General features: G+C 39.8%; 1 protein-coding gene across 3 annotated transcripts in view; it reads right to left on the bottom strand.

Annotated features, from left to right (window-relative positions):
* Positions 1 to 15,840, bottom strand: part of ncapd2 (non-SMC condensin I complex, subunit D2) — a 63,534-nt gene that overhangs the window by 4,529 nt on the left and 43,165 nt on the right. For 2 of the 3 annotated variants that reach the window (XM_057834530.1, XM_057834529.1), the window contains 7 exons: positions 9,534 to 9,711; positions 9,372 to 9,466; positions 9,171 to 9,251; positions 8,530 to 8,713; positions 4,649 to 4,799; positions 4,451 to 4,570; positions 588 to 4,149 (listed from right to left, as the gene is read on the bottom strand). In XM_057834530.1, the coding sequence (XP_057690513.1) occupies positions 4,067 to 4,149; positions 4,451 to 4,570; positions 4,649 to 4,799; positions 8,530 to 8,713; positions 9,171 to 9,251; positions 9,372 to 9,466; positions 9,534 to 9,711 (892 nt within the window). In that variant the 3' untranslated portion in view covers positions 588 to 4,066. Of the gene's footprint in view, positions 1 to 587; positions 4,150 to 4,450; positions 4,571 to 4,648; positions 4,800 to 8,529; positions 8,714 to 9,170; positions 9,252 to 9,371; positions 9,467 to 9,533; positions 9,712 to 15,840 lie in introns of those variants that run through there. The other variant, XR_009063024.1, reaches the window with a different exon arrangement.

Here is a 15,840-nt window from a genome sequence, read left to right on the forward strand (position 1 = left end):
TGCTTGCTTGGGTTTTCTCTGGGTACTCCGATTTTCTCCCACTTCCCCTAAACATGCGCAATAGGCTGGTTGAACACTAAATTTTCTCTAGGTTTGAGTGTTTGCATGAATGCAGGCTTCCTGCATAGCCTTAAAAAGCATTTAAAACGTATTGAATTACAATCTGTGTAATTAAGGTCTAAGATTGTCTTATATTTCCTGTAATATCATTGTAGGTATTAAAATTTTTGTACAGTACATTTAATGCTGATGGGAATGCAACACATTTCATGTTTGCATTTTCTATGGTTCCGTCTCCATTCGAACGCTATATCAAGTCCGCGTGAAGACAATGGAGTATTAATGCCATGCCCAAGGGAGCAGTGCAGTTTTAAGACAACATACCCGCCCACTCAAAGCAATGGCGTCCACGCAGGCACAAAAACGTGAACATATATTTTAAATTAAAAGTATTATAAAAACAGTAAATTAAAGACGCTCCAACATGTTTGCCGTTTTGAATCTAAGGTGGGAAGGTGTAATTTAACCGTTGACTGTATGATTGGCACGAGCACCGCAATATTGATGTTGCATTCACGTGTTGATGGAATATTTAAATTTAAAAAAAAAAATGCAGTCACTCAACTTGTGATGATTCGTTGAAGCGTTAAAACAGGCTAGTCTTCTTTGTAGCAATCATGTCTTTATCCCACATTACAACACATCAGAACGATTTTCCAATTTGAGAACTTGGATCTCCCGACACACTTGAACGCAGCAAAGTTCTCGAAGGTGCTTCGCGGAAGTGTCAACTCATATGCTTATCACAGCCAAAGTTACCTTCATAAATGAAAATACCCATGTGCAGATTGTGTCTATGGAGTGAACAGAGTAATATGATCACATTAAATAGGCACTTTCGATAGATTATGCTATCTAGACTTACTACAAAAATAATTTTTACCTGCAAAATTTATACTGGGGCACTGCAGATCAATACTGGGGCGTGTGCCTTAGTGAAATATGTCTGGCGACGTCCATGCTCGGTTACTGTGAGGCAGACGTGTTAACCACTTTTTTACCATCCCATCGTACATATGTATTTTATTATTTAGTATTATTAATTAACGGTCTCAACTATTTAGCATCTACCCGAGACACATAAATGATTAAAAGATATATATATATATATATATATATCAAGGGCCGCAAAATACTGTCCCGTGGGCTGCAATTGGTCCCCAGGCCAAATGTTTGAGACCAATCTGTTAATAAAGTATCACCTACTGTAAAAGGTGAAATATTAGAATCATGGTTGTTCAATAAGGTCATATCGATGACAGAGCCGTATTGCAAAACCAGTGCTTGGAAAGTGGCTTTACATAACCGTTCAGAAATACCTACATAGAAAAATTCACCCCTCTCATCTTTTTGGGAAAGGACAACATGTAGGCGAAGGAGAGAGATTAGCAATCATGGGAGAGTGAGAGGAAGGTGGTGAGTAAGGGGAGGGGGTTAAACTACCGTGCTCTGATGTCAGCAGAGGAGCGCCGTGGGAGGGAATTAAAAAAAGAAAAAAGTAGGCAACAGGAGAGTGAAGAGGAAAAATAAATCACCAGGCAGACCTAAAAATGATTGATCAGTGAGGTCAGGTCAACCTGCTAGAAAGCTGCAAGTGGGATGAATGATGGGGATTGTTAGTAAATAATGAGAAAGAGTTGCTGATGTGATGGCTGGGTGAAAACTGCAATAAAAAAGCACATGCAAAGTGAGCAAACACAGAAAAAGCCATTTTTGAGACAAATCAGTGGTTTTCAAAGGGTGAAAAAAATGCATGACGATAATTACTCTTTCAGTGCCACTGATGTTAGATGTCCAATCATGTTGCTCTTTTCATTCTCTGGTGTGTATTTAAATTAGTTCATCATTCGCTGCCTACCCTCACACGTCAGCACCCCCCCCCCCCCCAGAAAAGTGTGTGGGCGAGGTTTGAAGCATTTTGAAATCAACAATATCTCTAAACAATGACTTTACTATTAAAATATTTTTATTTTCCAGTTGATTAGGTGATTAATCGCGGCAGCACTGCAGGGTTCGCCATAAGTAACTACGATGGTCATTCAATAAATGGGGTGAAAGTTTCGGTATATATAAAGCTAGAAGCTTCCTTTTTTTCTTTGTTTTACTTCTTTTTCACTTGAATTTCCAGATTAAATTTTTTGGGAGAGTTTTGGCGATTAACAAAGATGGCCGACCAAGAAGCATGCTCCAGAAATGTACAGCCGTCAGTTGTCAATGTTTTGGTTGAAGGGTGCAAACCAGTTAAAATTCATAGGAGAATGTCAACTGTGTATGGTGCCACGTTTCAGACGAAAAAATGTCTGAAAAAAATGGCAAAAGTGTTGCGAGAGGCTGGCTGAGACATCAGTCCGAAGAGTTTTACGCTGAGGGAAGTTTGTGCACAGATGGGAAGTGTGTGACAGTGCTGGGAGACCACGTTGAAAAATAATAATAATGATAAAAGAATTTTTTTTTAAAAAAGCAAGCTTATATCTGTAATAGAAGTCCTCATACTGAAAATTTCACTTTATTTATTGATGACCATCTTATATATTTTCTTTTGCTTGCAATAATGTTGATAGTAATAAAAAAATTCTTCATCTTTGTCATTTCAGATATACCGTTATATTTATGATGTCCAATCGCTTAACACAAGAGCAAAAGAGGTTTTGAAGTGCTTTTTGAAAGCATAGTAACATTTATCCAACCAAAATTTCAAAGGCAATTTCAATCCATGCCTCCAACCTATCCAACAAATAAGAAAAAAATTGAATAATGTAGAGATATTTGTTCCAATGTTAGTTCATTGTACTTAGTGCATTCATTTCTATATCATTTTGTATCGAATATGATTTGCACAGCTCTCAGCTTTTTCCCTGAAGCGAGGTAATTAACAGATTAAAACAGGGCCCGTTTACATGGTGACTCTCCGGGAATACGAAAAACGTCAAATTTGCATTTATATGGTTCCGTCTCCATTCAAACAATGTCACAATTCCGTGTGAAAACAATGTAGTATTAATGCCAGGCCCTAGGGGACAGTGCAGATTTACAAGGCAACAGCCAATAATGCACTTTGACCCCAACAGCCTCTTCAGCCCGGAAGATAACATACCTGCCCACTCCTAGCAATGGCATTCGGTCATTTGCCATTTTTAATGTTTCGTAGCACTGCTGCACACGCCCAATGTGACGTGTGCGAATGCTGACGCAATCGGCGCGGGAGCTTTCCATTGATATGGATGCGGAGCAAGCCCCCGCAATCGAATCCTTTCACTTTGGAGCCCGGATTCAACGGTTTGTGTCTTCGCCTTCCGTTTTCGCAGACACTATATGAAGGTGAGGCCATTCCTCAACACAGTCATTGCGTTTTGGTGTCGCAGAGTCACCATGGAAACTGCCCCACAGCTGCCTAGTAAAATTCCACTTCTTGTGAGCCACTTCATGTGTTAACATGAGGGCCTGCCCATTTGCATTGTAAATAAGAAAAAGTGTATGCGTTGAGAGTTCGGGGCAGATCTTCTCAAAGGCACCTGAATGGGGCTCATTTGTCCGGGCTGGCCAGCTTTTAATTATTCATTACGTAATATGTCATCATCTCATGTTGATTAAGAGAATAAATGCTTGTAAAAAGAGAAAATACTTTTTTCATTACGAGAAAATATACTTATGCCAATTACGGCGGACCTTGTAGTTGGCAGACACAATGTCCCCACGAAGTAAACCGCAACTACGCTGTACACTGCGACAAGGAGTTTGACAACCTGTTATAGAGCACACTTTGAAAACCCTGGTGTAAAAGTACAAATTGTAACAAAGACATTAATTGCCCGATGATGTGGTACAAGGATCGCACTTGAGGGATTTAAAGCAACCAGTCCTGGTTTATTACATGATGTCGATGCTACACAGACACATGATCAGCATGCTAGTTGGGTCTCTGTTTAAAAATGTACAATAAAGGTGGAGAAAGGAAATATTTAAAAAAAAAAATGGACAAACAAGAGTTAAAAAAATAATTAAAAAATTAGTTTCTGAGGCGAGCTCGTCGAGAAGTGCGGGCAATCGGCGTCGTGACTTTCGGGGTCTCGCTTTCCGACAACACAGCATCTGATGAAAGAAAGATTAGAACATGATGAAAAAAGTAGGACGAATCCATCTCAGTGGATTTTGGGACTGTTACTTCTGAAACACACAGATCAATTTTAGCGTGGCTTTGTAACATAATGCGAAACACTGCGGCGAAATGATTCGAGTTTAGTTAGTAACGGGTCTCGTCGGGTCAGATTTCTGTGGTAGATTTACCTACACAAAAAGAAACTAGTGAAATCCCAGTTATAGAACAATCAAACAATGTTATTTTACAGCATGTACATACAACTTCCTTGTTATTTTTAACAGGTAGACTTACCTTCTTCAGAAATCTCTTCATCACTGTTGAAGGTGATGATGCGTTTCTTTGACTTGCGAGTTTTCCGAGGCGTGACAAAACTGTCGTCGCTGCGATGGCAAACAGTCTTCCTCGACTGACCTGGATCGAGTGACATGGCCCAAGTTGTAACCGGAACTGTATTTTGATTGCCTTGGATCATGACGGATATCAACAGACCTCTTTTTGATTTGGCTTGACCTCTCGGTGTGCGAGAGACCGTTTTATCAGCGTCTTCTTGATTTTCTTCATCCATCTCGGGACTCTCCACGTTCTCCAGGCCTCGCGTGTGGACTGCAGTCAGGCGCTTCTCAAACTCGTCCACTTGGCTCTGTGACACATTAGCAACCGTAAAAGCCAATAAATTTAAATTGTTTAAATAAAAAATAACAAAAGAGGTCCTTGATAAACATAGGTCATCTTTGTGATGAATACAAAATTTATATTTGCAAACATTTACTAGTACTTTGGAAAACTATTGTATTTTTAGTCCTAATAGTCTTAGTCCAATTTTTCCACAATAATAATACAGGAAATACATAATATATGTGATTCATAGACAAGTTTCCTGAGCGAAACATGGACGGCGCCATTTTTGCCATTTTCTGCTACGTACTTCCGGTTTACACAGAACAACATGAAGTGCGGTTGAAGTTTGTTCTTATCACTTCGTTGATCGTTCCTGGACAAAATTCTAACAATCTTTGCAGCCTGTGGTAACATGAGGTGTAGATTGATACGCTGGCCACTTGAGTGACCAAAATGAGGCAAAATTACAAACAATATTACAGTTACCTATTGCAGAAGGGCTGACACAGATCTTGTTGTTACAAGGAAATCCTACAAGGTATTTTTCATCTGGTTAGATTATAGTCATGGTATTATGAGCTCCTCACACATGTACATATGAGCACAAATAGTATGTCATTTTTATAGCAGATATTGATTAGAAAAAAACCTTTGGACAACATGATTCCAATTTCTTGATTTATTTAAAACGATTGGTGCACGTGCAAAACAGGTCAATAAATGATAATTTAGAAAACAGAAAAACATTAACGAAGGTGGAGCATAAGTCGAGCCTTTCATCATCAAAGTAGAATGCACATAGTCTCGGTCCATCAACATACAGTAAGTGTTGTTGTGAAGCACAACAAGTTGTCTTCCCTTGCCTTACAGCATTTTCCACCTGTAAACAAACGAACAAACTTGTAACACTTGCATTTATGCATTTTGGGGTAAGAAGCCCATGTATGACTTATAGTAGACGGGTTTTTCCATTTCTTTATCGTTGTATAACTAGATTTAGCAAAGCTAATGATGTCTCAACTGTGACGCAAAACACAGGATTGTAGTCAAATTGAACATAATTGTGCCATCCTACACGTACTGATTAGCAACAGGCTAGCAGAAGATAGCATGTGTTGCAGCCACAGCAGTACAGTAGTTCTAGTAAATAATATAGTTACAATTATCATCGTAATAAGAATATCAAAGACGACAAGTCGTTTCATGCGCAAGATTTTAGCTTTAGTATTTTTGGAGCAGTGGACACATGAAACTGCAGCTATAGGAAGAACATACCTTCCGTAACACAGCAGCAAGAAGGCTACATAAACACCTGGTCTTTGTGGTGGCATGGGCTTGGTTCCACATCTGCCTTCATGAACACGTTGTCCTCCCATGTCGTGATGATGGCAGATGGATGCAGTATTTCCAAATTGTATTTTTTGAGGGTTTTTTATGAGTGATGCCATTCCAGCTCCACTGTTGTTTTGGTTAGAGAAAGTGTAAAACGGAAGTCTCGAGCAGAAATGTACCTCGGAAACTTGTTTATATATAAACTGAGTGGTCATTTGTTATTTCTTTAAAACTTGTCTCAGTATATTTGTACTGTATGTCAAATTATGTTACCCTTACAATAACTTAAAAATAGCACTGAATTGTAAAAAAAAAAAAAAAAAAAAATTGTAAAGTCAAGGTCAAGTAGTATCGTATCTTATGCCACTGAAATAACGAGCTCATTGCACACTGTTCAGAACATCTAGATCAGTGGTCTTTAACCTTGTTAAAGGTACCGAACCCCACGAGTTTTACATAGGCATTCACGGAACCCTTTGGAATAAGATAATAAAAAAATTTAAAACAAATTCAAAACCAATATATCTCAGCTAATATCTAACAGATTCCCGTTCAACTTTCTTCTCATTTTGACAGCATGTTTTTAAACAGGTCAAAATTTGAGTCCACAGTGCCCATCAGTCTGTTATACTTCTTCATACCGAGTGCGAGTCAACCTTCCACTGAGCAAAACAGTATCTCCTTCCATCAGATACAGCACAAGGAGTTATAATAGGAATTATGACATCATCCCAATAACTCCTATAACATGAATAAACCTGATAATATATCATATTTTTGGCACGGTGTTGGTGGATCGGGATGTAGGCCTGAACAATATTGGAAAAAACTATTGTTGCTGTTTTTGGGGGGTTTGCGATATTAAAAATGTATATAATTACATATATATTTTTTTAAAGAAATTTTCACTAGATGACTTGAATAGGTGTTTGGAAAGACTTTGGATGGTTCACCGTGACCACAGTGTACTGTACAGTGATCCCTCGTTTTTCGCGATTAGTGGGGACCAGGACCCACCGCAGATAAGTTGAAAAACCGCAAAGCAGCGCCCCCCCCCCCAATTCTGGGGGATTTAAAATTTTTATTTAATTATTATATATTTTAATAAATGGTTTTCAAGCACTTCAAATGTAATAATTATGATGAGTTTTAAACATTACTGTCCCACCGAATCATTTTTAAACAAGAATAAAGTACTGTAATGGAAAAATGCTTGGCTTTATTAAATGCTTCTTTTTGCCTACCTTGGCTGCGATTCCTGGAGTGACATGTAGAAATTACAAACTCCTCAAGATCACTTCTAGCTTTTATTGCCACGACAACATGTCTGGCTGCCTCGAACGCCTCGACACACACACACACACATTCATTCCAGCGGGCTCTTCCTTGCGCAGCAACTATTTAACAAGTTAAACAATGATTGACGTATGAGGCGCATGTGAAGTCTGCTTCTCTGGCAAGATCAAAGACAACCATTTGTCAACATCGTTAGCTTTAATAGGCGAGTGCCACAGTGACTAAGGAACAAAGAGCTGGGAGAGGAAGGGAAGGAGGCTGTGCGAGCGCATAGTTTGTGGAATAAAAAAAAACAAAACAAAAACAACTCACACGTCCTTGCGATGGGACTATTGCGCATGCGCACATCGCGATGGCGATATGTAAACTATATATCTTTCAGGCTTATTGGGATGTGTGCGCTCGTTTCCAGTCCTGTTTTGCCAGTATGCAAATTTGTTACTGTTATAGAGTATTTTTCCGTCACTGAGTGATAAACCTTATTATGGCAATTAGCAAATGTTTGCATTTTACGTTATATTATTTTATGTTTTCTAGTTCTTGAGAGGCCTTTTGGTTATTGATAGGCTTGCTGTCCTACAATTACCAGGTTAAGAAAGTTGTTAATGGAACAAGACGACAAAAGGCTCCTCTTCTGTTGCACCAAAATTTTTATCTGCTGACAAAGCACAATACCTGTTGGGCTTATGCTTGTTTTATTTCAGTGCTCATTTTTCAGGGGAACACATCGACAATAATATTGACTGATTGATTTTGATTGACTCAAATTATATTTATTTGAAATAAATATGGGCAACTTTACTTGAAGCCAAAACTTTTTCTTGTCTTTGTTTCGTTCATTATAATATTGTTCATGTCATCATGAAAATTCTGGTTTGATCAAAGGCAAATCTATGCTGAATCCACCTCTAGCATTTTTGACCAACAGGTGTTCAAAATATATATTAAAATATAGCATATGCACAATATATATCTATTATCATATCGAGCAGGAAGTTATTGATATCGGTTTTCAAAAAAATTGAACCCAGGTTAAGAACCACTGATCTAGATGTTGTATGATTGGGCCAACATGAATAGATGATCTCCTTTACTCAATCATGAGAGGGGTTTATTTGCAGCACCTTGAATTGGATTTTGGCTCCACGGCGCAGCTTTGCCGTTACGGCAAGAAGAGGCTGGTAGACACCGGGCTCAGTCAGCTTGTCGCTGTAGCATTCCCAGCATTCTTGCAGCCTCTTAAAGCCACGCTCGCACATGGACAGCAGGGACAGCGAGACAGCCAAGTCGCACCACTGACGCTCCGTCCTGCGGAGAAGATAGATAAATTCCGAGGACTCAATCGGATTAAAAATTATGCAAATGGAACACCATTCTGGATCTTTTACTCGTGGATTCGGCTTTGTACTGGCATTTGGACCAAATCACATTTACCGTCTCTAATTCACTTTGCCAATGAGTAATGTAAAATGTCCTTCCTTTAAGTACGGATGAGTCAGAGGTGCATCCAAGGCACAGGTCCTGCCCCATTGTTCCACCTCCATTGTAACCGCTTGCAAGAAGGCCTCCATGACAAGATGAGTGAAGGTTATTCTACCGTGATTAATAAGTGAACTGGCACTAAATGTCATGTTGGCTCTTCACACGCACAAAACTAATTATCGACGCGTCCACCCCGCTGCATGCTTACAAAGACACCACGCTAGGACGCTGTCAAAGATGACGAAAACAAGAAAATGGTGGGTTGGGTGACGATCGTCCTCACCTTGCAGTCCTGAACCGTTGACACAATTTCTCCACTAGAGATTCACTTTGCCTTTCCTTGGTGATGTAGGAGAAAAGCTGCCTAAACACACAAATATTGTTAACTTATTGTTGACCAATTTGTCGTCGATTGCTGTCTCTTTAGTTTTATTCAAAAATCCTAGAGGACCTCAGCAATTTTTGAGAAATGTAATCAACTCACTTCATGATCGTATTGAAGTCCTCTGAACTCATGCCTCTCTCCGGGTCAGACAGTCGACTGATGATGTCCGGTAGCAGGTTGTAAATTGCATTGTCCTGATTGGCAGGCAGCAATGTGTGAGCTAGTAATTAGTTGAAAACTCAAACCTGTGCGAGTTTGCACCTTGGAGGACAGCTCGTTGAAGAAGTTCAGGGCCAGGTTGATGATGTGGGGCTCGGGATCAATTAGCAGCACAGCCACCTCACTGACTTGCCCTTTGACCTTTAGCACATCCTTAAGCACCAATTGAGTCAGCACTGTCACGGCTGTCTGCCTCACCGAGGGGACCTCGTCACTGAGTCTGTGAGGAGAGGATGTCATATAAGCATAATGAGACACCTCGCCACCAAAGTTGAGCAATGGCACAATCAATGAAGGGTAGCCATATTGTGCATGGCCTAGTGATTATCTCAAATTTATTTTACTTTTTATAAGTTTCCTCCCACCCTATTTTAAAGGAAACAGTAAGTACAAAAGTCAGAAAACTCAAAACAAGTGTGTTTTTTTAATATCTTGTTAAATGCTGAACAAAAGAAAAACACCTTGTGTCTTGAATATCATGCAGATTACCGGTTTCAAGGTATACCGTGCTATGAAAATGTCAGTTTCAAAACCGCAAAAATTTTCCGTCGCACCGTCCTTATGGTATTAGCTATTTTTTGTCCCAAAAATGCAAGGAGATATCCCTCGCTTGCAGCTGCAAGGCTCAACCCTGCCTCACTGGTTGTTGTGTCAGTGAGTCAACTGTGCAACACGATTGATGGAGAAGGTGAAACTCCTTAACATTTTCCCCCCATCGGAGAAAACGAAATCGCTTGTATGGGAATACTTGGGCTACAGCAAAGTTACAGATGGCTGCAGCTTAGAGGAGGATGGCCATCCGACAAGTAAAACATGTTTGCGGAGGGTGGCTGCCGGAGACGCAATACTTCCACTATGATTTCGCATTTATACAAAATTAATGTTTAGTAAACACTGTCATGAATGTTTCCCACCAGCTACAAGAGTTAACTCCAGCGTTTTAAGTGTATCTAGCAGTGGTAAAACGTTTTTTTTTTCCCCCCTCTCTGGCAACCGTGTGTTAAGAGTGTGTGTATAATGTAAACAGGATACAAGTCATACACACGTGCTTCTTATGGAAAATCATTATTTTTGCTCTGATGGTAATAATGTTGAGCTGTGCCTGCGGGATTAGGCTCACCTAAAGGCATTCATTTTATTTAGAATATTTCAGTTTTTTGTTATTTTTAAATTTTATTTTAACATTATACTTATGTTCCAATTTGCTCATCTGTTTTGAAAAATAAAAATTCTGTTCAATGGAATTTTTTTTTGAAAAACCCAAATCTCAAAGTAACACATTTTAGAGCTGTAATTGCAATACCGTGAAACCGTGATAATTTGGTTTAAGGTTATCATACTGTCAGAATCTCATACCAGCACATGCCTAGTCGTGAATAATGTCTTTTCCCCGTTTTTCCCTCATCTCCCCTTATTTGTGCTATCAAAGTAATAAAGTCATTCTCATTGAATAATCTATTGAATACTACTGCTACTGGATTTCCATCCTGTCCCCTGCAGCCATCTTACTTCCTAACAGTTGCATTAAATTAAAGACTTACTAGTCACTTTTATCACTATCAGCTTCAAATACTTGTATTTTTTCTTCCCATTTTATTGCACACATGTATGACTGTTGCTGTAAAGCAATAAACCAATCACGTGCGTGTGCTTTGTGGGAAGAAAAATAAGCATCTCTATTTGGAGCTTGAAAAAAAATTGCATTAATTGTTAAAATTGATATATCGCTGAGGCCTTTTATACTTTATAGGCCTAGTAGTTTGTTTCAGTAGAGTTAATATATGTAGGTAGCCCCCGGGTTAGGAAGGAGTTTCGTTCCTACGCAAGCGACGTAAACCAAATTTCCGTGGAAGTCGGAATTAACCCTTAAAGTACCCCTAAATAACTCCAAATAAGTCCAAAAGTATTGTATTTTGTTTAATGATGGAGGATACACTGCCCTGTGGTGGCAAAGTTGGGTCTAGCTGGACTGTCGTCTTACGACTGAGAATTAGACTCAGACGTCTGATATGGATAAAGGACAGCTGCGCTCTGGTTTGGCCCACATATAGTTGTAACTTGTTTCAGCTAATAGATGTTTGTGTATGTATTTGTAATTAAGTTGACATCTACAGTTTGTGGAATTACATGTGAGCGACAAGAATTGTAAATATGTTAGCATTCGTAGCATTTAAGATAGCGGACTTTTGTTAGGCAAATTAGGCTAATTTAATCTACTAAATTTACATATTGATCAGGCTACATGGACATTTTAACACCAATTGTTTTGTGTCAAGTAGCTTATTGTTAAAATGCATGGCATTTTGAACATAAGTATACATACAGTGGGGCAAATAAATATTTAGTCGACCACTAATTGTGCAAGTTCTCCCACTTGAAAATATTAGAGAGGCCTGTAATTGTCAACATGGGTAAACCTCACCCATGAGAGACAGAATGTGGGGAAAAAAACTGAAAATCACATTGATTTTTAAAGAATTTATTTGCAAATCATGCTGTAAAATAAGTATTTGGTCATTACCAAAAGTTCATCTCAATATTTTGTTCTGTACGCTCTGTTGGCAATAACAGAGGCCCAACATTTTCTGTAACTCTTCACAAGCTTTTCACACACTGTTGCTGGTATTATGGCCTATTCTTCCATGCAGACCTGCTCTAGAGCAGTGATGTTTTGGGGCTGTCGTTGGGCAACACGAACTTTCAACTCCCTCACAGATTTTCTATGGGGTTGAGATCTGGAGACTGGCTAGGCCACTCCAAGCCACGTCTCATCTTCAATGCCCTTGCTGATGGAAGGAGATTTTCACTCAAAATCTCTCGATACACGGCCCCATTCATTCTTTCCTTTACACAGATCAGTCGTCCTGGTCCCTTTGCAGAAAAACAGCCCCAAAGAATGATGTTTCCACCCCCATGCTTCAAAGTGGGTATGGTGCAATTCAGTATACTTTTTCCTCCAAACAAGAGAACCTGTGTTTCCACCAAAAAGTTATATTTTGGTTTCATCTGACCATAAAACATTCTCCCAGTCCTTTTCTGGATCATCCAAGTGCTTTCTAGCGAACCGCGAACGGGCCTGGACGTGTACTTTCTTCAGCAGGGGGACACGTCTGGCAGTGCAGGATTCGAGTCCCTGGTGGCGCATTGTGTTACTGATAGTAGCCTTCGTTACTGTGGTCCCAGCTCTCTGTAGGTCATTCACTAGGTCCCCCCGTGTGGTTCTTGGATTTTTGCTCACCGTTCTTGTTATCATTTTGACTCCACGGGGTGAGATCTTGCAAGAAGCCCCAGATCGAGGGAGATTATCAGTGGTCTTGTATGTCTTCCATTTCTAATAATTGCTCCCACAGTTGATTTCTTTACACCAAGCGTTTTACCTATTGTAGATTCAGTCTTCCCAGCCTGGTGCAAGTCTACAATTTTGTCTCTTGTGTCCTTCGACAGCTCTTTGGTCTTGGCCATAGTGGAGTTTGGAGTGTGACTGACCTAGGTTGTGGACGGGTGTCTTTTATACTGATAATGAGTTAAAACGGGTGCCATTAATACAGGTAACGAGTGGAGCCTCGTTAGAAGAAGTTAGACCTCCTTGACAGCTAGAAATCTTGCTTGTTTGTAGGTGACCAAATACTTATTTTCCACTCCAATTTGGAAAGAAATTCTTTAAAAATCAAACAATGGGATTTTCAGTTTTTTTCCACATACTGTCTCTCATGGTTGAGGTTTCCCCATGTTGACAATTACAGGCCTCTCTAATCTTTTCAAGTAGGAGAACTTGCACAATTGGTGGTTGACTAAATACCTATTTGCCCCACTGTATGTGTGTTACAGCTTTATAAATTGCCAAACGTGAAGGAAGTAAAAAGCTTTAAAAAACACAATTGCCTTGTTGGATGTCTGTAAAGGGGAACAACTTCACGTTTAGTTCACTTCTGTTCAGTTCTGATCTGCCCGATTTCCGATCATTTGATCAGATGGGGGACATTCAAAGTCAAAACACTTTGAAATAGCGCCCCCCCCCCCCCCCCCATCCCATTCATACTTACTGGGGTTGTGTTCAAGTTCAGTCGAGCCCCATTTTGATCATTTTAGGAACCAGTTTTTAAAAAAGTTTGTCTCAATCAAACTCAGAAACTCATTACCATTGCTCATTTATGCCAAGGAGTAGGATTTCTGGCAGAAGATCAGAAACGAGTACACGGCACTTGCACACGCCAATGCAGCAGCTTACCGAAGCAATGAACGGGGTAATTAATTCTTAATACGCTTATCTGAAGGCCGCAAGGCTGCAGCTGCTTTCAGGACAGTGGAGGTGTTTGTGTGGGAGACAATTAGGGGGAACTTATCAGGTTGGAAACACTAAGAGGGCAATGAGGCAACAGAAAGGAAGTGAATGTTTGACATTTCCCAAACACCAAAATGTGTGCATTGTCGAGCATTATAATTAAACACATCAAAAAGAACATCGGCTTCCAACTTAGCCGTAGGGCACCAGCATTACTTTGACTTTAGAATCCATTAAAGTGTTTTTCAAGTCAAGTTCTTGACACGAGTGTAAAACATTTAATTGCCTTTCCACTTTCTGAGCCACAATGCATAATTGCAACACGGTGACGAGCCACAATCTGTTAAACTCTAATAACTACATTTTTTGACAAGATCTTGTCTACAGCGTCCCAACCCTTAGTTTAGAAAAGTGCTGGGCTGGTAGTAGTTGTAGTAGTAGTCCCCGCATGTAAGCTTGATGAATGTTTCATTCCTTCATGTTTCGTTTCAATAGCTGCCAACGTGTTTAAGCAACAGACAATCAATTTTACAATGTGCATCACAGCAGAAAAAATCTTGCACCAATTTTACAATGTGCATCACAGCAGAAAAAATCTTGCATAATCCACACATAGAATTTCATTTACTGATGTATGATAGTTTAGAAAAAGGTAAATAAAAGCTAGGACCGGTATTTCTAAAAATTGCACACCCATTTTATCAATGTCATTCAAACTGAAGCATCTCAGATCAGTAATACTTTCATGCCCCCTATGTTGACATTATCATTGTGTATGTGCGTGTGTATATCTGGAGTCACAAAATTGGCTGCACTCATTATTTTGTCCATTATAAGAAGTCGAAGAAATTTGTGATTTGCATACTTAGCCATTAATAGGGTACAAAGCCCTAGATATAACATGAATGGGGGGGGCTTGTGCGCAAGAGCTGCTACGTCACACAAAGTACTTGTTCATTCACACAAAGTAGTAGCTCGTGCGTACAAGCAATTTGATTGTGTGCGAGTTCATTTCCCCCCCCATTCATGTCATGTTTGGGGCTCTGTAATAGGGTACCCATTTAAAAATAGCATCGGGCATCGGTAGGATCTGGGACTAACACTCCGATTCTCAGAGAACCGTTCGATTTTTTTAAAATTTCGATTCCAAGTTTCAATGCCCTGGCCGTCGACCGGAAAAAATAGCTGCAAAACACTACGAAGAAGCAGCCACATGAAGTGTGTGTTTGTACATTGCAACTTGATTTCAATCGTAGACACTGTGCGGCGGCGCTCAAAGGTTTGGCTCAACTTCACAAAGAAAAATGACCGGTCAGCTCAGTCGAACATTTGCAACGCAGCTAAATCATGCAAAGATGGCTACACGACCAATATGATTAAACACCTCCGGCTTCATGGAATACAAGTGCCGAGTAGTGCATAGCCAAGTGCCAAGTATAGACCCTACTCACCTACGTCACAAAATGACGTGTCGCTGTATCCGGCCGCCATATTGTCCGTCATTTTTAAACCCTATTCTCAATGGTTTCAATTAGTCGTGCAATTTATAGAGCAATTCATGGAAGCCCCGGAGTTATCTGACGCTGTAAACTCATTGGATGCGTTGCATAAAAGGCGTTATGTGGAAAAGCTTCAGTTTATCCATTCGCCAGATCCATATTTGATGCCTAAATCGATGTTTTTCGACCCGCTGTCTTCGCCGTCTCTGCCTGACATCTGCTACCCTACAACTATCTTGTCCACACAAAATCAGCCTATTCTCACGAAAGTTTGAAAAACTTTTCAAGAGCTTGGAGGCTTATAAATACTTCGTTGCTGGTTGGGTGAAACAGGTCCTCGTCCACGAAAATTCGGCAGGAATCTATCTTGTGCTCGGGAAGGTGAGTTACGAAATTTTCAATTCAAAATCTTTTGTTCTTGCTAACATCCACTGTCAAGTCTAATGTATTTCATGTCATTTGTCAATGGAGCTAGGGCTTTTAATGTTTATATGGTTTAGCGATAGCACTCTCACTACATACATATATAATATGTAATAAATATGAAGTGCGATAGCACTACTCCAGA

The sequence above is a fragment of the Corythoichthys intestinalis genome, chromosome 4 (assembly GCF_030265065.1).
Source record: "Corythoichthys intestinalis isolate RoL2023-P3 chromosome 4, ASM3026506v1, whole genome shotgun sequence".
NCBI classification, from domain to species: domain Eukaryota; kingdom Metazoa; phylum Chordata; class Actinopteri; order Syngnathiformes; family Syngnathidae; genus Corythoichthys; species Corythoichthys intestinalis.